This window comes from Barbus barbus, assembly GCF_936440315.1.
Source record: "Barbus barbus genome assembly, chromosome: 27".
NCBI classification, from domain to species: Eukaryota; Metazoa; Chordata; class Actinopteri; order Cypriniformes; family Cyprinidae; genus Barbus; species Barbus barbus.
In genome coordinates, this window is record NC_136755.1 from 7,640,328 (window position 1) to 7,665,575 (window position 25,248).

A 25,248-nucleotide genomic window follows, 5' to 3' on the forward strand; every position below is an offset into this window, starting at 1 on the left:
TTAAAGATGCATAGCATGCATTGAAAACCTTTTTTTTTTTTTTTTTTTACTTTTTTTGTAGTGAAATTAATATTTGGGTAGATTGCACTAATCAATACCATTTAATTTTTGGTTTACATTAAGTCTAGCTTTAGTCCTTTCAAAATAAGTAGTTTACAATTGCTATGTCAATTAGCCCAGCCTTTAAAATAAACATTCTTATTGACTTAAAAGACTCAAAACCCAGAAGTGATGTGGACGTGTGACTCTAGTCCAGATATTGACAGCCTTGCTTTCCTTTTGAACTCTTGAACACTGCAGGCTTTCAGCCCTCCCCATCGTGAAAAAGATGGCAGCCGTGCGCGACACCTGCGAGCGAGTGGAAAGCACACTGGTGCGGCTGTGGACTGCTTATTCTGCTACTGGCTTTGCCCTGCTGCCAACAGCCACTGATGTGGAATAATGCCAGTAAACTTCTTGAATTAGCAGTATTTGCTAAGGCAAGCATCACTATTACTATTATTCATACTAAAAGTCAGCGCACAGACCTGAATACCTCAGATCTCACTCACTCACTGAGAAGAGGTATTGTTTTTCTTGTGGAGAGAAAAAATGCACCTAATAGTATTAACTTCACACATTTAACGTATTTGTTAATTTTAAAAGTTTTTTTTTAGAAAATGTTAATGAAATAAAAGGGTACTTAAGCATACTTAACAGATTACACTTTTACTTTTTTTATTGTTTAAAAGGAAGACTTTGTAATAATGTCCAAATAAAAGTTTGACTTGAAAGTATGTTTTAAATATGTTTTGTTCAATTTTAATGTGTTGACTAAAATACTAACGTATATTAGTTGATTTTATAAATTTTAACTGTAATGTGTTATTTGTTATTGCATTTTAAACTTAAGATTTTAAATGCACTGAATTGCAAGTTCATCATTATAAGTGTATAATTAATCATCAAATTAAATGCATTATAATTTAGTTTATCATAAATGCTTATTCAGCAGTACATTTTAAACATATTGGTTCAGTAGTAGAGTGAGTGAGGGCCAAGCGACGTGTGTGCGTGATATGCTAATTGCACATTTGCACCACATTTTTTCTCACTGTAGTTGAATATTTAGTTCAAGTTAACACCTGCAGCGCTGGTGATCGCACCCTCTGCTGGGACCGTCGGCTCTTCTTCACTTCAACAAATACAATCCCGTCATGATTATTGGAAAGCAGCACTGTGACATTTTGAAGGCTGAATGCGACCACGTAATATGTTGGATAAATGTTGGGGGGGGGGGGGGGGACTCTATAGATTAAAGGGCAGAGAGGGGTAACCTTTCCGAACCTTTCTTTATTCCCAAAGTCCATCCTTTTGGGATGTATGGGGGATTGTGGGACCCCAAAGGCATTCTTCATTTCATTTTTTTCTTTCTTTTCTTTCTTTCTTTCTTCATGAAATCCACACCACTTTGTCATGCAAAGGCTCTTTTCTTTAGCGGGGGATGAAGAGAGGGTGAGATCAGCCCGAAGGGGAGGGGCTAATTCATCCACTCCTCATAATCAATCTTGATTGACAGGCCTTTTGAGCACTGGAGCTTAGCCATTCGCCGCAAGCTGTCTGGTGGGCGTGACCTCTAACACCAGGACCACCTGGCTGCCCTGACCCCTCACACCCACGCATGGACACCCCAACACGAGTGTGACTGCTACTTCCTCTCTGCTTAATCATGCTTTGTTTGCAAAGTCGATATGAAATGGAAATGCAGTTTATTTATTTTCTTTAATGTAGTTTTTTGTACATAATTTCAGTTTACACAAAATATGCTAATAATAACACACACAAACAAACATATATATATATATATATATATATATATATATATATATATATATATATAATATATATATAATATATACATACGCATGCATGCATACAAACAATTATATTTATGTAATCTACAATAATAATAGTAGCTGTAGTAGTAATGCGGTGTTTATAATAATAATAATAATAATAATATTATTATTACTTTATTCATCATCAACAACAATAATAATATGAATGTTTATTAGTAGTAGTAGTATAAATAATAATAATAATTTGTTTAAAATATATTTGTAGTAATATAATGTATTTTAACAAGCAATAATAACAATAATTGTAGTTAATAATAATAATAATTATTATTATTATAAAAAAAAATAATAATAAGGTGTCACAGGGTCCTTAGCATGGAAAATTAATATTTACTAACAAGATTTATACATTGATTTATACCTGCCAAATGTATGATTTCACTAGATAAATGCAAATATAATTTCATGTATGTCCTTAGACCAAGTTCATTGAGTTTAAGCAGACTCTAGCATTACTGTAACTACCAGACGTGTGTCAGACTTCACACTCAGCAGGGACAATCCTTTCGCTGTCCTTTCCTCACACGTTCTTTAAATCCTCCTCCCTTTGTGCTTCTCCACACAGCGTTATATCTCGCAGCCCATGGCATGCTGTGAATGTTTTGTCGTGGCTTGTAACTACCCACTTACTTTGACAATTTAATAGATGAGCGGAAAAGCCACAATACTAGAGAGGCAGATTTAATTTTCTATTGGGCTATGTCATGTCAGATAAAATAAAGCCATCTCTTTGGTTTGTGATTAATAAAATGGCCACAGCGGCGATGTGAAGATATACAGCTGCCGCTACATGCCCCCTCTCACCCAGTACAAGCCTTTTTATGTTCGAGTGTTTCTCTCGTAAAATTATTTATTTGCTCCATCCAGTCGCATTGGGCTTCTTTTATATTCGGGTCAATTATGTTTTTGGTTTTGCTTGATGTCAGCGTTTTTAATAGTCATGAAATCACCAGTTGCCCACGACTTATTTGTAAAAGTTATATTGTATGCATTGTAAAATGTTAATTGTAAAGTTGCCTTAAAGGTGCAATAGGAGATCTCGGAAAATTCTAACTTTAGCCTGATAGCACTGAAAGCGATCGTCCCACCCCCCCTGCAATCACCGTCCAAAGCCACGCCCCCTGAACGCACATACGCTCAAAGACACAACATTAAATTACAACAATAGGCCTTTATCACACTTCGCGTTCGAAAAGCGGAAGATTCAAATAGTAGCGTAAAAGAACTTCCGCTGCAGCCTCTATCAATGGCAATAGCACAGCATTGTTGTGGATTATTTATGTAGAATTCAGCCCATATACGTCTTCTAAAGACACCAATCTCAGTTTACAACAATTGAGTATTATGAAACGAAGGGATATGTTGTCACGATATCCCAATGCGTATTTCGTGACTTAAATAGAAGTGTGCGAGCCATACTGTATGTGTATAGGCAATTCTTTACAGTCTGATCACCTTATTTCATTAAGGAACAGCAAGAAAACTATGCAAACAGCTTATCACATTAAAAACATTAACTTTGACTAAAGGCTGTATAGGAGGATTAAATTAAAGGTTTAGGGCAAACTTGTTGTATTAAACAATGCTCTAATTTTTTCACGCGCTGACTTTGATGCAATCCTCTTTAATTGCATCAAGTTGAAGTTGTTCAAATAAAGAAATATATTCAGCCCATAGACGATAATTAAAAATAAGTTTGATCGAGTTATTCTCCGTGATTGCATGCAACGATTGAATATCATTATACTGTGAACAAGAGTGGGAGGTTAATCACAATATATGTAATAAAAATAATAATAATTGTATTCCTCTGGCAGTAAATTGAGCTGCGTGCTCTTCATTAATCTGACTGTCAACACTGGCAGCTGACAGTCGCGTCGCTCAAATAGGCTAATGCTACACATTAAAATGAAGGATGACATGATACATGGTATGGAATCGGTATATATGCAGTTTTAACATTGACGTTAATTGTGTCAATTTTCAACTTAACTAAATTAGTTTAATTTTCTTCACAAAACTGGCATCTGTCCATTGACAATAAAGCAGGTGGAAATTCCTTTACGCTACTAATCGGAGCTGGATGTGACGACACGCGGACTATGATAAAGGCCTATAGGCTACATCAACGTTTCCAATTACAGTCCTCGCGCCCTCCGCGCTTTGCACATTTCATATGTATATCTTATCACGTCCAACATTTGTTCTATTCGACCGTAATAAGTACCCTGCGAAGTGGACATCATCAGATATTTTGCCATGATTAAACTAAGTAAGTGTAAACTAAGCGAGATGTACAAAATATGCAGAGCGACTGGAATTGGAAACCACTGGGCTACATCATGTGTCATTCACCGGTGAGAGAACTTTATAGCACAGTTAGTAAAAGTACTACAATACCAGGAAGGTGTTAGTCTTTGGTTTCATTTTGTTTTGGTTTTGGGTGTTTTTATTTAATTTGATTTGTTTTGCTTTGTTTTGGTTTTATTGTTATTTTTTTATATTTGTACGGTGGCCGAGAAGTGCAAAACAAATCACGATTCTGAAAACAAAACACAAATGCAAATCTAAAAAACAAAATAACAATTCAGAAAACACAACAACAAATCAGACAAACCGGAAGAGGTAGGTATAGTTTGAGACAGCGCCATTGGTTTGGGAATAGATTACTCACCGCTGACTGGACGAGACATCTGTCAATCAAGGTGTACAGAAAGAACAGCAGAGTCAAATTAAGCATCAGCTCTAATGGCGCAGATTGTAGATTGTGTGTCACTGTTATTTTGTTTTTTAGATTTGCATTTGCGTTTGTAATTTATTTTGTTTTCGGAATCGTGATTTGTTTTGCACTTCTTGGCCACCGTAGTTTTGGTTTTGCTTGCTTGTTTTGTATTGTTCTGTGTTTTGTTTGTATTTGTTTTGCTTTTTGTTTTTGTTTTTATTTTAAACTGTAAATATTTGTTTTTCCATCACATATCACCAGGGCAATGAGAGAGACAACAGAAAAAGCTGTATTCAATCTGACTGTTCTGCCTACATGAGCACCACAGCTCAGTATGAAAGAACATGTGTGCTAACAGCTGAGTTATTCAAGACTGGTTTTAATGTGTATTCAGTCTTCCCACAAATTGTTTTTATTAAGAAAGATTGTTGCCCATTTGCTGATGGTTTGTGTGTGTGTGTGTGTGTGTGTGAGTGAGTGTGTGTGTAGTGGTCGACATATGTTTACCTCGACCCCTGTTGCTCTCAATTAATGCTGGCCCATATGTATCCAGGGTGAATAATAGAAGCTGCTAGCATGTGTGTTGTGTGTTAGTCAGGAAATGCTTCACATCTGTCTGTGTGTGTGCGTGTGTGTGTGTGTGTGTGTGTGTGTGTGTGCACGCAGCACACAGGAACTCTACAGGATCTGGCTGGCGCTTCTGCCGTCTGACCTGCGCTGGGTTGATGGGGCAGGAGAGAATTTAATTACATCACTCGTAAAGGACAGAATGGAGGGTGTAGATGTGGTGATGGAGTGCGTATTTGTGTGGGCATGGTGGATTCAATAACGGCACTCTCACAGGTTAACTAAAGGGAACAGGAAAGGTTAGTTGATCTCAGACATCTATGACTAGGATCATAACCGTTTAACCCGCTGCTTACTGAGCGAGTTATTCAACAACACTAGAGTCCTGTGCTATAAAACTCTTCTGTGGCAGCTGTAACTATCACATAAAGCAGACTCATTTGCATTTAAAAATAGAGGTCATGGAGAGTAGATGTTCCTGAGCTAATTATTGGTAAGGCTAATCAAGTAATTAGCACGTCAGCGAGGTAATATTTGAGTAAGCTGTTCATCGTGTGTTTATTGCAGGATAATAACCATTCTTTGCCTGGCATACTGACTGACAACAATGTCAGTGTTGCTCTTAAACCAATATGAATTTTTCATGGTGCAGAGCAGGATGGGTGACAATGACTGATAAAAAGCCTGTATATCATGTGTATTTTATATACAGTATGATATAAAATTAAAGATAGTAAGATTTCTTCTGTTGAATGGTTTATATTGCTGTATTGCATCAGTCTAATCTATATATCGCTCAAATTTCTCCTTGTCTCCTGTTTGTTTGCTGCATGTCTCGAAGGTGTAATGTTTCCTCCATAAACAGAAGGGTGTTTTAGGTGCCTCAGACGCCGGGCCAACTTACCCTCTTCTTTGTCTTGTGATTGACATGTGGCCCGGTGTGATGCGGCGTGCCAGGCATGTAGGTAATGAAGCGGGGAAACGCTCCTGAAGGGAGCGCTTGTTACTCCCTGACAGTTAAAGCACCACTCGCTCTGCCAAGGTGTCCAAATAACAGAGCTGATGTATATTTATGAAGCTTGTTAGAGGTGGAGTGAGAGAGAAAATGGAGGAGAGAGAGAAAGAGAGGAAGTGTCTGTTCAGAAATAGGGCTGGGAGGTTGGCATAGTGTTTCTCTAGGTGCACCTTTAATGTTTATGGTTGAGCAAATAGACCTGGTGCTGTTTGTGACCCTATTTGAGGTTCTTTTTTTTATTCTTGTGTGCAAAAAAAGAATTTTTTTTCTTCTCTGAAGATTGTCACAGTTGAATCAAAATAAACCCCTTTGTTATTCCCCAAAAGGTTTCCCAAGAAGTGCAGTAGTGCACATATAGATATTAGTAATTTAACAGTAATATGTTTAAATTGTAATATGATATGTTATGTTAATGTAAATTGTAGTGTATGCGTGTGTGCATAAGTTATCTAAATCTAAATGAACTCAAATGACATTGATATATTTATTTGCGGTAACACTTTATTTTACAGTTATCTATTAGTTGCTTATTATCATGCATATTACTAGAATATTAGCCATGTATTAATGCTAATTAAGCACATATTAATGCCTTATTCTACATGACCTTATTCTACATCCTTAATCCTACCCAATACCTAAACTTAACTTTAACTACCTTACTAACTATTAATAAGCAGCAAATTAAGAATTTATTGAGGGAAAAGTCATAGTTAATAGTTAACAAGTGTTACCTATTCTAAAGTGTGACCTTATTGGGTATATCATTTGATATTGTTATTATTATTATTTTTTTTATTCCAGCCTTAGAAACATTTTTGTCCTGACATAACTAAAAAGTTAAAAGTAAATTTGGCCAGTAATATTAACAGCCTAATTATTCATGACAGATTCAAATATGGATAAACTGTGAACTCTATATCGTTCCAGCTGAATATTCAGGTTGACTTCGAAAAATGTTACAATGCTGTTGTGTGAAATGCATAATGCAAAAAACAGTTAAGTTGGTCAAGATTGGTTTTAGACTGTGTTAGCTGAAGTTTTGCTAGTCCAGGATGGTCTAGTAGATCATGCTGTCTTGTAAATCGCTTTTGATATGCGTAAATGTTAATGTCTATAATCCATATAATCCAGTCATCTAGAACAGCCGATGACCAAAAACGACCAGTTTGGACCAACTAGAAACAATCTTGCTCCAGTGGTTTTAGCTGGTTTTCCACAGCATTATGCCTATTCTCCTTTCAGATCACATGAGATCTGGTTTTTGAGTTGATGATCTCTCAGATGGTTTGTGTCAGTCTGTTAAAGTGCAGTCTCACGAGTTAATAATGTGCCGTCTCTCGGCGTTCAGCCCCCAGCTGTCCAATTTGTCTCCCAGCGCATGAGTCAGGAGTGTGGCCTGGCATAAACACCTCTGTGTGTCTTAGAGAGAGAAATCTGACGAGAACGTGCCAACCTCAGAAGGGCATCCTAGGACGTGGTGCTTTGTTTACCCCACTGCCATAAAGCCCTCACTGAGCGACACCACAGTGTTAGCTAGCTCTCTCAGCGCTGCAGTTGCTGCTTTCTTGCCAATGCTTTGGAAAATATTTACAGCAGCTGTGAGTAGAGGAGCTAATTCTTGCACACGCTGCGCCGCGCTCGCAAGCCTCTCAGCCCCATACATGGCACACATTGTCCCCGCTCTCTGTCTACGGCTCTTTCCTCATTTCAAAATGTCTTTCTCAAAATTCACCCCAAAACAAATGACTTAAGCACTTTTAAGGGGGAGGGGAAAAAAAGATCTTCAGTCTAAATGCTGAGGGTTAATTGAGGCACAACTGAGTTTTCTTTCTCAGGTTCTGGTCTGTTTATCAGATAACTTTGTTGAAAATGGTTTCCAATCCTGTCCCTGAAGTGTAAGTTTTGACTTCAGATTTGCCTGGTGGCACGCTGTGACCTGCGGAGGCCGATGTCAGCACCACAGCAAAGAAAACTGCTTTACTTGAGTTTTGTTGTGTTTGCTGTTTTCATTAAGTGCGATGAGATAAATGAAAACCTGCTTGCATCTGTCTAATGAATTTACCAGAGCAGCTGATGAATGAACTCACTAACATCACTCATTAGCACGATGTTTGGCAACATATACACATTTACACATGGGTATACATGCAATAAATAGTATTGAATAGTGTCATTTCTGTGCCACTAGCATCACCAAACACAACTGAGAGTGAAAGTCTATTAACTATATAACTTAAATACATATTTTCAGGAATAAAATACAATACTTTTTAAATAGTTAATAAATAAATAGTTCCACTTTAAGCCTCCAAAATGAAATTAAGTCACTGTCTTTATCTTTATTTTTTATTTTTGAAGTGTTATTTTAGTATTATTTATATAATGTTATAGTAGTGATTTAAAAGGACAAAAAATAAAATAGTAATTTACTCACCCTCAGGTTGTTTCAGACCTGAATGAGTTTTTCTTGTTGAACACAAAAGAAGATATTTTGAAGAATGTTGGTAACCAAACAGTTGACGGTACCCATTGACTTCCAGTATTTTTTATTTATTTTATTTTTTTCAAATGGCTGCTGTCAACTTTTTTTTTTTTTTTTTATCAAATTATATTATTTTATTTCAGTTGCCAAGGCATCTTCTTATTTCTGTTTAGGTTTTGCCATCTAATGTTTTTATTTCAGTTAAGGAATACTATTTTTACTAGCTTCAGTTTAACAATATAAGCACTGGCAGATACAGCGACCTTTGCTTTGTCACGAGTATAGAAGAGAAAAACAGCTTTAGATATGTATAAAACTGTCAAAAGTATATATTTTTAATAAACCCCACATGCAAACCTTGGCCTAAAAATAGTGCAAAATGCAGTTTAAAAATGCAGTACATTTTCTCAGTTCATTCTGCATTGGCATAAAGTTAATTTTGGACTTCAGTTTTAGCTAGAGTTACCTGACATCTTGAGAATATTGTTGGTGCAGTGGCTTATTCTTGGATTTTACTGATGCTCGTTGACGAAGAGAGATCTTTTACGGTTGTCATAAAGTGAATCCCCCAGTATTTTAGTGCTGAACTGTCAGAATTGGCTGATAATTCAGTAGATTTGCAGTGGTTATGAGTTTGCGCATATTTCATACACTGTAGTGACTGTAGTTATAGACTGAAATAAGGTTCCAGTTCTTCTGTTATTACTCTGTAAATGGGATTGAGATGTTTTAGCAGAGACATTTCTTTCGACTTCTGACAGTCTGAAGCAGAAACCTGCTTTACGGTCCCCTCACGTCCTCTCTCTCTCACACACACACACACACACACACACACACACAGCTTCTGGCACTCCTCCAGTTGGCAGGCGCTGGTACTGAGGTAACAAGCTAACTTTGGTCAATTACACCAGAGTCACAAAGAGCAAATGAGGGAACGGATGGAGATACTGAGAGGAGCAGAGGTCAGGGCCACGGAGAAGTGCATGTAAGACATGTTGCTGTGAGCAGGACACTTGCTTCTTTTCCAGGGAAAAAAGTCATTTGAAGGAAAGGTAAAATGTCAGTTTAATGCTAAATTTTCAGAATGTCCAATATTTTCTTGGTGGCTTTCTTTGAGTGAGAGGGAAAAACTGCCTTTTAAGCCATTTCAGAGCAAGTTCTGCATAGTGTTTTTTTTTATTTTATTCATTTTTTTTTTTTTTTTTTTTTTTTTTTTAGGAAATTAATACTTTTGGTCAGCATGACTGCATTAATTTGATCAAAGTTCACAATAAATGCATTTATAATCTTACAAAAGATTTACATTTCACATAAATGCTGTTCTTTTGAACTTTCTATTCATGAAGGTATCCTAAAATATGTATCACTGTTTCCACAAAGCACTGTTTTCAACATTAATAATAATAATAAATGTTTCTTGAGCAAAAAATCTGAATATTAAAATAATTTCTGAGGAATCGTGTAACACTGAAGACTGGAGTAATGATGCTGAAAATTCAGCTTTGATCACATGAATAAAATACATTAAAAAATATTAAAATGGAAAACAGGTCTTCGCAGCTGTAATAATATTTTTCTCTATTGCTGTTTTTACTGTATTTTTGATCAAATAAATCCGCCTTGGTGAGCAAAAGAGACTTCTTTTGAATGGTAGTGTATATATTTAATAATGTCAAAATATCTTCAAAATATTTGTAACTTTTTTTTTTTCTCTCCCTACCGTGATGCAGTCAGCAACCTCAGAGTATCAAATCAATTCACCACACAGATTGGTGTGACATAGGCACAGCATGCACAATACATTTGTGTCTGTGTTTGCATTCATGGCTCATCTTTCATGTTAAGTAATGATTTTATAGTAAATCCCTTAACATCACATAGGAGTGAGAAAACAACACCTGTATCTTAGCCTGACATACGCTGTCCAGCACGAACGTATTGATTGTACATGATATGGATTGCTTTTTGAGCGCCCAGAGTCCCTCGGGTGGCTGAATTGACTGTTGTTCTTTTTTTCTGAAGTCCTTGTCCTTTCTGCAGCTTTTGAAGACCCAGTGAAGACTGTGGTCTCGAGAACATAATATATTCCAGATTAGCATGAGATTTATTTGTGGAGAATTTAGAATTGCATCATGCCTCTTCCTTTCTGAAAATAATAAACTTTGTAAGTGAAGGAGTGTTTTAACAGCTGACTTTTGCTAAGCGGCAGTGAGCGGGTTTTGTTTACTTGTTCTGACTTCTTCTCTGTAGTTACCCTGATGTTAGCAAAACCATGTGTTTCCTTGCACAGATTCTCCAAACCCTCCGCCCCCAGCTTAAACTCTTACATATGACTCAGAGAAACTCATGTTTGTCTGTGTATGCATTTGAGCATTAAGAGCTTCCGCTAGTTCTGCACGTGATCTTTAGAGGCCCGAACTGAATAAGGCATTCTAGGATACATGAAGGGAGATTATAGTTGACAGTTCTGGAAGCTGAAATGTTGCAAGATCAAACCTGTTTTTGGAATCTATTGTGGTTCAAGGTGATGCAGCTGCTTTACCCAGCATGACCCAGATGCTATTCCAGGTCAAAACCAGGTCCAACAGCTGGTAATAAATAGCAGTTTGGAGAAGCTAATGAGCATAAATTACCAATTGGACCATCCAGAAACCAACAACTACTTTACATTTGGTTTCATTTGATGTTTTATGTTTTGTTTTTGCTTTTTTTAGGGGGAATTTTCCAAAACCTTCTAAAAATGTCTTTTGTATTTTGTTTTGTATTCTTTTGTGCTCTCTCTCTCTCTCTGTATATATATGTATATATGTGTGTGTGTGTATATATGTATATGTATGTGTATATATGTATATATATGTGTGTGTGTGTATATATGTATGTGTATATATATGTACATATGTGTGTGTGTGTATATATGTATATGTATGTGTATATATGTATATATATATGTGTGTGTGTGTGTATATATGTATGTGTATATATATGTACATATGTGTATGTGTGTATATATGTGTATGTGTGTGTGTATATGTATGTATGTATGTATGTATGTGTATATATATAATATATGTATGTATGTGTATATATGTGTATATATATATATATATATATATATATGTATGTGTGTGTGTGTGTGTGTGTGTGTGTGTGTGTATATATATATGTATATATGTGTGTGTATTTAATTTTTCTTTAGTTGCCATTTTCCAAAGCCTTTGAACAATGTTTTTTATTTTGTTTCATTTTGTCTTATTTTTCCAAGCCTTCCTGCTAAATATTTTTATTCTTCATTTATTTTCAGATTTCAGCGAAATGTTTTTGGCCATGATGCTTTTGTCAGTCAACAAAGCTCTTCAGCACAAACCAGTTCACACACTTGAAAATCTGTTTTCCTTCCATCTGTGTGTGTTTGTGTTAGGGTGGGTGGCATGGCTGTTGTGGGTTTGTATACATCTTCCTGTGCCACCCAGGAGAAACAAGAGTTGCATTTCCTCTAAAATCCCTCCGTGCTGATTACACTCTTTGATTTTAGCTTTGTTCCTCTCCAACTGCTGTGGCAGTGGAGACATCTCTGCGTTTATTTATTAAAGGCTTGCGCAGGCTGTGGGGCGACCTGTCAGATCCATTAGACGATCTCTCATCAAAAGAAAGAAAGGCAGAATGTGAAGGAGAGGTTTTATAAATTAAGGAAAAAAGGGTGTTAAAGGGATGGAGAGGTGGGGGTCTGGGAGTGTTTGGTTGCGGTGTGGTGCTGTAAACGTGTTTAGCAGAGCCGCATTAAGACTTCACACAGCGCCGGCAGGAACTCTCCAGTTTCATAAGGTTGATCTCTGCACCAACTCCACAGGGCGTTTTCTCCACAAATGTCATCTCACACACGCGGAGTCAGACAGACTTTAACCCCCTCCGGTGACCATATGAGGACACAACTGTGCATGTGTGTGTTTTTGAATTACTTGGCCGTGCTTGGTTGATTGAATCTTCTCGCTAAGTCTTGCCTTAACATGACTGCTAGAACCTTAGCAATTTGACTTAGCAATAACAGCTACATTTGCTGCAAAGTAAATTAACATGTCATATAGTTTATCTTTTGAATGACACTATCAACTGTAGTGTTGATAGTGAATACATGAACGCGTGTAGAAACAGTACATTAATGTCCTATGGAAACATGTGTGCTATGTGTTATCTGTTGCTTTTAAATGATTGAGGTGTATGTGTTAGTCAGTGAATGCTACATTATAATCTCCTCTCATTCTGCCGGTGTTGAGTGTATCGATCCGGCAAGACTGTGAGCTCTGAGATCTCTCATGCTTTACCACGTCTAATGCGTGGGGTTTCCTCCTAGTCACACACCGCTTCCTCTGTCCAGAGCGCTCACACGCTCATGCTTATCTCTCTGTGCGTGTGTGTGTGGTAATCTGCTCACTTTAAACACGCATGATCAGCTCTTGAATGCTGTGTGGTTTATGAGTACATGATCAGACACTAAATCAGCACATGCTGAAATCCACAGTCATCATTCACACAAGTGCTAAACTTCCCCAAAATGTGCTAGTTTGATTAATTGAATAATAACTTTTTTGTTAATTATACGTTAAAATACAGTTCAATACATTTTTAAATACATTTTCTCCAAAATCAGCTCACAAAATGTGTGTGTGTGTATGGGGGGTGGGGGTGTTTATGTCAGCAGATCCCATCTGGGCCTATCAAACATATCAAATTGGTCCCACAAAATGAATGATGTCAGTCCCATTTGCTTTGTGGTTAAGTTGAGTAGGTAAATTCTGCTCTGAATTCGGCCCTTATGCTGCCCAAAATGTAAATTTTGTGGGATAGGTAGAAAAAGATACTGCAGTGTGGTTGGTGTCTTCAAAGACTAAGCTATTGTATTAGGCTAGATCAAGTTAACCTGGTTTGGGTTCTTCAACCCTTTTGGGAAACTTTGAAGCCGTTTGTATGCCTGTTTGGAAAATTCATTTGGCCTTGTCCTTATAATGACCATCTTTTCTGAGTAGCTGATTTGCATTAGGAGTGCCCAGTATGGTCTTGAATTCTCTTTAGTCAAATTATGACGTCACATTTGAGCAGCTTGTTCACAAGGCCACTGTGCTAAGTTGAATGTTACCTCATACACACAAATTCCTTCATCAAATAAATAATCATTCATGTCCAAGTCAGGAAGTCACAGAACTGTTTGATTTGAGATAGTTCAGGAGGACCAAACGCTCTCCAAGCTGATTCAGAGCTCTCCTTCCTGTTTCTGCAGGGTAGTTTAATTTTGGTCAGTCCTAATTTCTCATGACTGTATGGTGTTATCCCTTTAAACACATGGTCCTTGTTGTATGTGTTTAAAGGGCAGCTAGAGGCTTCTTTAGGTGTGTGGTCTCCTGCAGGCTGTGACGGATATCAGGCCTGCTCAGACTCACACTGAAGGAGAGCGTTTGGTTAGATTTACCCTGTATTAATATCCTTCATTCAGAGGCTGTTAAGAAATGTCATGAACCACAACAAAGAGGTAGATTGATTTAAACCTTTTTATGTGTCTAGGTAAGCTTTTAAATGTAGTTTGGTTTGGGCCCAAGCCCATCATTTAATTAAATAAGTTAAATAAAAAATCTGTCAGTATTTAATCACCTTCATTCCAAATTTGTATTTATGGACAAATGAATAAATTCCCTACACTGCTAACTGCCTACCACTGCTAACTTGTGCTCAAAACTGGTGTTGTATAACTTTGATTGAGGTCATTAGTTTGAATGAGATTTGATTAGTTTTTCAGTGAATACAAATTAAACATTTCTGTATCTTCAACTTTTATGGAGTCCCTTAACTTGACTGTTTCGATTTACTTGTCATGCATGGAAAATAGCACCATGAACATTCTTCAGACTTTCTCCTGAAGTCTTCTAGGTTTGGAATGACATGAGGATAACTGATAATAGAAAAGACAGGGCTATGTCCAAAATTTCCCCCATGTCTGAATTCATAGAACATTATTAAATGCACTCATTCAATCCCATAATGCTCTCCAAAATCAACAGCGAATGATGGTATATGCGATTATTTCGGGTACAGCCTGGGAGACCTTGATTAGCTGATTTAGGTTTTGATTAATTAGGTTTAGAACTGAACTCTTTAGGAAGGTAACCCTTCAGGAGCAGGATTGGACACCCCTGGCCTGTACGATCTTTGATGTACTGATATATGACTAATCATCATCTAGATGCTGTATCTCTCTGACTGTATTTCTTTTCATCTTGTTTTCCTCTCACATGTTATCTCTCTTGCAGTCCTGTCTGGCTTTTCAGAGGCCGCTGTGGTACAGATCTGTTGTGTTAATTCATCCGCAAAAGCCTGGCCAGCTTCTATCTCTTGTTCGCTTGCAGAAATAACTGTGGGGCCCCAGTCCAGGGCCATTGCGTATAGAGGTTTTGCTGTTAAAGCCTCTTTTTATTGGGCCAGCTGTAGCTCTGAAGGTGGCCAGCTCTCTCCAATAACCTGTAATTCAACCTGGCATTTATTTATTTCTGTAAAAATGAAACTCACTGCTCTTTTATAAATATATTCCATTTTGGCTGTTGTTTCCGACTTGACGCCACTGATTGGTGATGTCAATTTGTCACTCAAGCATGTCGAGCTTGGTTGTGCCGTCCATCTGTGGACTGCGCCAGTGTCGAGCTGATCAGCGGAGCAGAGAGGAACTGATAACAGTGTTTTTGTCTTGACACACAGACGTGCTTATTACCACTCTGTGCAGGCACTGCAGGCATACCTACAGGACAGAATTACTTTCAAGGAATCAGGGACCTTTAAAGGGGTAGTTCACCCAAAAATGAAAATTTGAAGTTTATCTGCGTACCCCAGGGCATCCAAGATGCAGGTGACTTTGTTTGTTCAAGATTTTTAACTCAACCCGTTGCAATCTGTCAATCATATAATGGCAGTCAATGGGACCCACGGCTTTGAGAGTGAAAAAAAAACATACACAGACAAAACCAAATTAAACCCTGTGGCTCGTGACGATACACTGAGGTCTTAACAGTGTTGGGCAAGCTACTTGGAAAATGTAGTGAGCTAAGCTAACAGTTACTCCTCTTTAAATGAAGCTTCACTACACTAAACCTACAGCCCTGGGAAATGTAGCAAGCTAAGCTATAGCAACATGACAAAAGTAGTTTACTACATCTAAGCTATTTTTTAAAAATCCACTTTTATATTGAGCCAACATCATACCAAGTCAATGCTCTCTTAGTGATCAAGCAGTCAAGCAGATAGACAGCATAATAGTTCAGTTTAATTGTTTATTCAACAACTGTTGCAAACCAATTTGTCAACAAAAATCAGTATCATGTACAGAGCCTGATTTACCTCAAATTGTGACAGGCAAAATACATTTTTGCTGTTGGCCAGAAGTATTGTGGCTTTATTGTATACAGATACATTTACCTGGGGGTAAGCAGATAAACTTCAAATTTTCCTTTTTGGGTGAACTATCCCTTTAAATTTGAGCAGGTATGAGTACCTCGAGAGTTCTTGGGCCTACACTACCCCCTTTCCACTTACCAGTATACTCTCGAAAGTTTTGAGTACTGTTCCTGACCCATACTGAAAGACTTGCTTCTAAAAGCACCTTTCTCCATTGATGAGCTTTCAAAGGAACCATGTATTTTGCTGCAATGTGGATGCGTAACTCTGAGCATGTTATAAATTGCTTCCCAAGGATCACACTACAGCTAAGCAGCTCTTGGTTCCAGTGCACTCTGTCATTGCAATGGGAGTGCTCTCATTTTGTTATTGTCAATCGAAAAGGGGTTAAAGTCAGAGTCCAGGGAAGGACTGACCCTAAGGACCCTTTGGCTCTGAAGTGGCCCGTGTTGCGCAGACATTCCACTGCACTGAGGTAAAGGGTGTAATAGGGTGCCTCTGTTGGCCTCCCGCACTGGATAACGTCTCTCCCTCTCTTTGTCATCCTCTTCATGGCTTTTTCTCAGAGCAAACAAAACAAAATCACTTTCTTGTCATGACTGACTCTAGCCATGTTTTGCTCTCCAACCAATCACCTTCAATCAGCTTACAGCAGACCCAGCGAGCATAGATGTATGCTCTGCAGTGCTGACCCAAATCTCGGGCAAATACCGCTGTGTGTGCTTGTTTCCTTTCTTCCTCCAGCATCTGGAGGACATGTGTAGAGAGAGGAAGAAGCGCTTTAATATTTTTGCTCTTGAAGGCCATCTCTTCTAGCCTTGTTTTCCCCCTCTCTTGCCTTGTCTTTTTCGAGGAATCCGTGTTATAACAAATTTTTTGATGTTAAGAGAAAGATCACGGTTGGCACGTGGCCTAAATTCTTTGTTGATGAGATCCAGGACTGTGTGACTATATTTAGCATTTTTTATTCTAACAGGCTTCCAGTGTTCTTTTAAAAGAGCCTCTCGCGAGAGTATGGACTGCCTGCATGCTAATGAATCCACTGTCATTATGTATTCAAATGGGAAGGAAGGCGTACAGTATGAACTTCCAACATGCAGATAAAGGAGTTTATCTTTTGTTGGTTCATGCTCCTTTCAGTGTCGGTGTGATATACATACGCTTTATGATCTGATTGACTGAAACCTTGGTAGAAGTACAGATTTCAGGTGTTATTGGATAATTGTTACACTCTGGATGGTTGATATACTTAATGGTTGCACCACATGCCATTTTAGAGTGATTACATTCAAACTTTTGCAGAAAAGTTGTTGTATGGTGGAAACCAGTGTTGGGAGTAACGCGTTACAAAAGTAACGCAGTACAGTAACGTATTACTTTTTGCTGTGACGCAGTAGTGTAAGGCATTACTAATCGATTTTCAGTAATATTTTACTCGTATATGTTCAGTAACGCTTGCGTTACAACACTTTTAGCCCCAATTTTTTATTTTTTATTTAAAGTCGGTCTCCGACTTTTTTATGTCCCTAGGGCTGGGCTTCGGGCCAATATTCACGTCATAGTTCAGGCGCGGGCCGGTCCTCACGCCTGTTTTAGGCTTCTCCTTATTTTTATATTTTAGACATCCATCAATTATTGATGAAAACAAATTGCCGCGCTGGTGGAAACAACATGAGTCCGTGCTTCAGCGACTGTCAAGAGCGGCTCGACGGTGTTTAGTGTCCCGCAGCAGCAGCGAGCCGTCAGCACAGCTGAAGAGTTCTGCATTCAAATACACGCAATAAAGAAAAAGCCCCAGCAAAAGTAATTACCATGAATGTGTCTGCTGGGAAATAGTAAGGATTCGCTACATCTCCTTGTTAGACGCGCCTTTAGAGAGAAGTGCATCCTCACGGATAATGATTATATTAAAGAGTTTTTGTTTTCGTTTTTATTTATTTAGTTAAGTAATAATTTAAAGCTTTCTTTAGATATATTTATCATGTCTGTGAGGCATGTAGTTGCTGACTTTAGGTTAATTTTTGTGAAACGCTCGTGTTCAAGATAAAAGCAAGAGGTTTTGTTGATATTGTGAGTGCACACAAATAAAAGTAGACCCTTTACAGTTCAGAATGATGTATTACTCTTATGAGCAAAAATTATTGCGTAAGTTGTTTCCATTGAAAAAAAATTGTAATTGATTGCGCTGGCGCCTCCATGTGCTGCGCTTTAGCTTCCACTCTCTGCACAAACTACTGGATGCAGCACATTTTTCTAGGTTTAACGTTTAAACATTGTTATATGCTTGAACTGTTTTAGTATATCTATAGATTTTATTTTAGGCAAGTCGTGATGATTTGAGAAGGCTAAATTGATCAAACATAAGCTATGATCAGCCTGCGGGTCTGCCGCTTGGCCGTTACTTTAAGAAAGAAAAAACTTATTTAATGTTTTTTCTAAATGAACTTAATAAAAAGCCGGAACGAAATACAAACACTTTGCCATTAGGGCAGGGCTCTAGTACATTGTCATTTTAGAATGTTAAGTTCTACTTCTGTAGATATTTTGGTGAAAGTAACTCAAAAGTAATACAGGAGTCATGTAACGCATTACAATCCTGAGACGGTAATATTGTAAGGCAAGGAATTACTTTTAAATAATAGTAACTAGTAATCGGTAATGTATTACAGTTTGGAAGTAACTTGCACAACACTGGTGGAAACTAGTGGATGCATGCTTGGTTGATTGTTACCGTTAACAGCAAGGTAAAATATTAGTTAAAACTAGTCAGATTTGCTAGTCAGTCGTTAGGGGTCAACAGACCTTTGCTTCTTCCATTGTGGTGTTTGCCTGTGGTGCAAGATTCAGTCGCTCTCATGGTTGCTAATGCTGCTGAGCAATCTGTCTGGAGGGGATGTTTGCAAAAAGATTGCAATAAAAAGGGAAGTTTCTCAGGAAATGCATGCTCAATGGTGGTTACAGACAGATGCTCTGTGTTCAGTTTAGCCTCTGTTCACTCTTTAAACTTTCCAAAAAGAAACTTTGCTCGTAATGCCACATGCCTGTTGTCTTGTTGACTGGTGGAGATCTTGCATCCTCATTGCGTATGCCCTCATTGGAACGCTTTAAGTATGCTAGGAGCCCAAAGTCCCACTTGGGCCATCTATGTGATGGGTGTGTGTATGCATGAGTGTGTGTGAATGAGAGACACTTCTCCTCGCTCTGTCACACACCCATGTGCTCCCGGTGCTCATTAACGAGGCTCCGAGCTCCTTTGGGATGCAGCAGAGGGGGTTTTGGGAGGCAGGGTGAGTGTTCGTACGTGTGCCGCGGGTGAGTGGTGTCTCTTAGCTTGTGCCAGCTCTCTGTGTCTCGTCACATCTGAGTACCGGTGCTGCCAACCAATTCTGCCAGAGTATGAATGAGCTTGGCGTCGTCACACTAACCACCAGAAGCAGCTTTCTGATGCTTGTCTTTGCGACAAATTTTGTTTGACAAGTTTGTGTGTATGTGATTGTGCATGTTATGGGCAGATTAGCGTCTTGTATATGATTCTTAAGTCACTTGTGTTTTAAACCAAATGCATTGCCTTTCAAAGTGTACTTCATTTGAAAGCATGTACGAACAGATGCTTTAACACGTGCACCAGAATGCTTCATCCTTGTCCAGTTTCTACGCAATATCTCTGTAGAAGTTATAACTGATTAAACTAGAGTGTCAGGTATATTTTAACATTCATTGCGTTGTTGCATCATTGTGGCAACCCAGTGTGCAATCAAGTGACCTTCAAATCCTGTTGAATCAGATATGTTGTTCAGTTAGCTAGCTATAAACATGTTGACAGTTTAATTAAACTTAGGATTACTTGCTCAGCAAAATGACTAGATGATGACTAGTTGATGAAAACAAGTAGAACGCATTGTATGCTGATGCAAAGTGGCCTCTGCGGTTATGCTAACAATGCGACACATACTTGTTTTATATTTACTTACTGACATTTTAGCTTTCCTGGCATGCTTTTAATTTTGAATCCAAACTAAATAATGTAAATGTGTTCATATAAATTCATCTCATTGTTTTTAGCATTCCTAAATGCTAAACTGTCCCTTTTAAAGGCTAAGTGTAAAATTAGCATTAAATGTGTAGCCGCATGGTTTGATTTACCTCAGAGAAGAGTCTGTTCCGAGATCAGCATGTTTCTAACTTGATTCTCAGCTGGGAAAAAAGTTAATATGTTGTTTGCAATGGGTTCAGCTATCACAACTGTGCAATTAGCTGCCACACTGACTCCTGGAAGCCTTGTCAATTCGCACATCCATGAACGCTGCAAAACACAAGCTTACACTGAATATCTGTATCTGCGCAGAACCTCTGTGACTCGGCATTCGTTTTAACATTGGGAGCAGTAATATGATTGTTCCATTCTTCTGATCGTGGTTTTCATTGCAGGCTAGTGAGCCGTGCTGCACTCCTACAGCTCTGTTAACGCCAGTATCCAGCTCAGCATTTTTTTTTTCAGTTGGAATGCTATATGTAGCGCAAGAAGGAAATAACTGTGGCGGCTTGCCAGGCGGGTGGAAAGGAAAAAAGAAAACAAACTTGAAGGCAAAGCGTTCGTGGTCGGCCCCCAGAGTTGAGAGAAGAGGTTTTTTTTCCAGACGGGAGAGGTGTGTGCGCGCTGTGAGGAGTAATACTCTATTCAGAGAGCAGCACTGGCTCGGCGCCAGACCGTGAGGTGATAGCGAGCACAGGGTAATTGCTGCCTACCCGGCAGCCTGCTGGATTGTGCTCCTGGGATCCAGTGACAGCATCACGCCTCTGAGCGCTTCAGCCCACCTCGCCGTCTGTGCGGAGCGCTCTATGCGCACTCGCACGCTGATATTATTGCCCTCTATTGGCATAGGACCCAAGCGTGGCACATTAGAGCAATAATATGTAGTTAATTCTTAAAACTGGCACTTTGTATCGCTTGCTAATTCTGGTGTCTGTGAAAACAGCGCTGTGGTTGAGCTGCGGCTTTGCATGCAGGCTATTTTGAGCCGCGCTCTGTCTGTGTGTGCGTGCGTGTCTGCAGGTGTGTGTGTCTCTAACGAGGTGCTCTGGTGGTTTCACACACCACATGCCCAATCAGCCGCTGTCAGGCTTCTGCAGCGCATCAGTGCGTAGAGCAGTCTCGAGGTGTGTGTGTGTGTTTGTTGATATGTCTGCTGGGAGATCTGATGTTCACCTGTCAGTGTCAGCCCCCGCACAGGAACTCGTACACGCACACACTCCCATGCCTTTTGTTTCCCTAAGCCCCGCCTTCTGCTGAACCCCAAAGGAAACAATGCCACCGTGCAAACCTTACACTTCTAATTGGGCCTTTCCTCCAGATTTGTCCAGTTTTGGGTCTCAAAATCAGTAAATTGGTAAAAGTCATGTGAAGCGCAGTAACTATTACTAACTGTTAGTGGTGCTTGCGGAAGCTTTTTCTGTTTTAGTAACTTAGTGTTAAGAATTGAACCTTGCAGTGAGTTAATATGTGTGATCAGGCGATCATATATCACATAGACAAATACTGAAAAAGGGACTCATTTCCATTCATTTGAATTACACAATTTGAACATTTACAACTAAATTTAATGTGGTGCATACATCTTACATAAATGAAACATTAACATTAACCTCAGTTAACCAAGAACAGATTGTGTTACTTTTATCATATAGCATTGTCTGCACCATGACTCCTTCATTCACATGTAGAAGGCTTCATTACTGTTTTTGTTTTTGTACTGTAGCTGTGTAACTGACGCGCTTCTCATTCAGTACAGTAACTGTGAGTAACACAACCCCCCCACGTCCACGGCACGGGAATGTCTGTAGTTCCCATCTCGAGATGAGCGCGCTCTGAGAGAGAGAGGAAGCCGTTATTGTCTGGGTGGGAAATAACATTTTAACTGGCTCTTTGAATGTCAGCATATGTGGTTGTTTGCTACCATAAGTGTCGTTCACCTCATCTACAGATGAATTGTACTGATAAAACGTATGTACTTGCTGTATTTAAACGGGTTTATTCATATCTTCTCAGTTTTTATATTTAATATTTATATTTAAATATTTAGGTTTTGGCAACTACACTACTGCTGTTTATTAAATATGTTATATTAAATAATACTTCCATATGGTGAAGGTCCGCAACTAAACCTGTTAGTGAATGAAAATAGTAAAACTCCTACTGAACACTTTTGATATTTATAGCACGCCTGTGAGAATCTGACCTGTGTGAGACCTGCGTGGACAATTATTCTATAGATAGACTCAGAATTGTTATCAAGGATTGTTGTCTGGAAAGGAAACTGTATTTTTTGGAAAGGAAGTACTTGTCTTTGTTCCATTCTTAAAAATCTCTCTAAAAGGTGATGCAGTTTTTGAAAAAGTCCAAGATCAAACAAATCACTGATCCTAAAGTAGAGGGAAAATGAAGTCATCATGAATCATCACAATAAGACCATTTGTTTGTGCGCATTTAAGTGTGATTTTTGTGGAAAGTGCTGGAGATTGATTTTATTTGTTTGCTCAAGCAGCAGCTGTTGATGTTTGTCAGTGTCTTGAGTGCTGATGAGGTGTCTGCTGTAGTGCTGATCCTCTCTGTCTTTACAGGATGATAATGATGGGATGCCCTGGTCGGAGGAGCGGGTGGTGCGGAAGGTGCTCTATCTCTCGCTGAAGGAGTTCAAGAGTGCTCAGAAGCGCCAGCTTTGTGACGACCTCAGCAATGGAGGAAAAGGGCCTAATGGTAAGACACGCTTTCAAAGTTTTTCCATCTTTTCTTCACTAAGCATCTAATCACTGCGTTAATAGCTTGTTAAACTGTATACAGGTTTGTTTTTGTGCAGTTTTTCACATGCTGGACAAGTACCAACACTTTTATATAGGGTGACCATACATCCTCTTTTTCCTGGACGTGTCCTGGCTGGGATTTCTAAATTGCCTAAAATGTCCAGGTTTTGGTTTTGTTTTCCTATTGTTTTCAAACTGGATAAAAGGTAATGACTGATAAGTAGTTTGACCAATAGCGTGCAGGCATCGCACATAATCGACCAATCGTGGCATGCTTTATAAGATGGGCTGTACAGAGAACAGTCAAAGCAAAACACATACATGTGTATATATAATGTGTGAAGACTATAGACAGCAAAACTCAGCCAAAAGCTGTACATTTTAGGCTGAACAATTTAGAAATCCCAGCCAGGACTTGTTTGGGAAAAACAGGACATATGGTCACCCATTTGATTTTAAAATCTGTTATTAATGCGTGTTTACATCTGTAGAAGCCAGCTTTGATTTAGCACTTTCTCTTTTAGTTCAGTGCAAAGACTGTTTGATTTGATCTGCTTTTGTTTGGTCAAAGGAAGCTCCTAAGGAGGCTTCCAGTAAGTATATTTATAAAAGTGCCATATGATCTAGGTTACTTCAGAGCTTTGGAAGTCGTCTGATAGCTGCGTGTCTGACGCTGAAGCTCGGCACTCTGGGACTTCACTTCACACGGGCCTCAGAAAGCCAGAGCTTTCACTAAAAAGAGCTCTGAGACTCTACAGGGAACAAAGAACAGGCCTCATATGTACGAGTCTGCACAGCCAGGCGGAGACGAGGGGGAAAGCATTCTCTTGATGTGGGCTTACCCTTTTTATCACTCAATTGGGAAAAAGAGCGAAAAATAAAAGAAATAAAACAGAAGTAAGACTCTATTCCATTTCACCTGTTGATAGCTTATGTCAGACTCAGGAGTTACAGGATGTTTCTCTTTATTTAGAGTAGATGGAATCATTTGATGTGAACAAAACAACTGAGAGAAATAGTCCACTTAAGCCCGGCTCACACTGTGCGATTTTGGCCACGATTTGTTCGTCTGAGACAAATTTTGAAAATCCTAACATCCTAAAAGATTCCTATAATCCTAGGCTAAAATCGGTTGTCTAGATCGCTGGTTTGACATGTTCACCGACAGCCGATTAATGGCCGTTGCGATCAATTTTTTCCTCCGATTAAATTCTGGCAGTGTCAGAAGATTTCAGACACTTTCCTCAAGTTTCCTGCAGTGTGACATCTCCTACAACAACCGTCAAACCAAGAACCAATAGGAGCACTGAACTTGATTACGCAATTAGCGCGACAACTTCAAACCATTCATTATTTGTAAAAAACAATATATGTACAAAGTAAAGTTTACTTAAAGTTTATTTATTAAGGGGCAGGATGTTTAAACTCGAATAACAAAATCACCTCAAGTTCGCTCTGGAGAACTGGAAGTCCATAAAGTCCTCTTTTGCCCAGCCATGACTTGCTCCACACACGTCGTCTTTTTCGTTTTTTGTTTTTATTTTAACATCAAGGCATGTAATTAATAAAACTAACGCTACACGTTGCTGTTGTTTGCTAGATACCATTATAGCGAGAGAACGCGGGTCACGTATTGATGACGTAAAACTCCGGACAAGTCTTCTTGAGTACATCCGTTTTTGTCGCGTCTTGACTGTCGTACAGTCTGACATTAAGACAACTGAGATCCTACAGTCTGACATGGGGATCATGTTCGTACAGTGTGACAAGCAGCAATCGCAAAAGATTATTAAAAATCGCACAGTGTGAGCCTGGCTTTACTATGCCGTAAGGAATTTAAAAAAAAATTACTTTCTCGCCAAGTGTCCTGTTTCACAAATATTTGAGATCACATAGGTGAAATTGTTGCAAATGCAGTTTGATGTCACTTTTAAGGTCCTAGCTCACATCTTATTTTAACAACAGAGTTTGTTGTCTAATGTAAATATTTTTGATACTTTTCGATATTTTTCAAACATTGTCAATGTTTCGTCTGCTAAACGATCGATGTCCTCGAACAGCATATTAAACAGGCCTGTAGTCTCTCACAACCTTATTTTGTTTGCAAACAAATATCTCAACTACTCTGAACAAAGATTATTATTCAGAGTAGCTGCCATGTGGTCAGCTGGTGACAGGTTATCTCGTCCCAGTGACTCTAAAAACAGCAGGAGTTCAAGCCCAAACCCCTCGCTCCGCATGTAAACATGCAGAGAGACTCGAGCCGAAGGGGTTTCCGTTGAGACTATGGCAGGACGCTAGATACACACTCTTTGAATAAACTCTTAAACTG

The 25,248-nt window shown here is 38.8% G+C and overlaps 1 protein-coding gene across 1 annotated transcript in view; it reads left to right on the forward strand.

Annotated features, from left to right (window-relative positions):
* The window catches only part of LOC306847420 (protein Jumonji), a 107,541-nt gene that overhangs the window by 33,049 nt on the left and 49,244 nt on the right, over positions 1-25,248 (forward strand). The window contains exon 2 of the mRNA XM_079381370.1: positions 22,737-22,872. Coding sequence (XP_079237496.1) covers positions 22,737-22,872 — 136 coding nt within the window. The remainder of the gene's footprint in view (positions 1-22,736; positions 22,873-25,248) is intronic.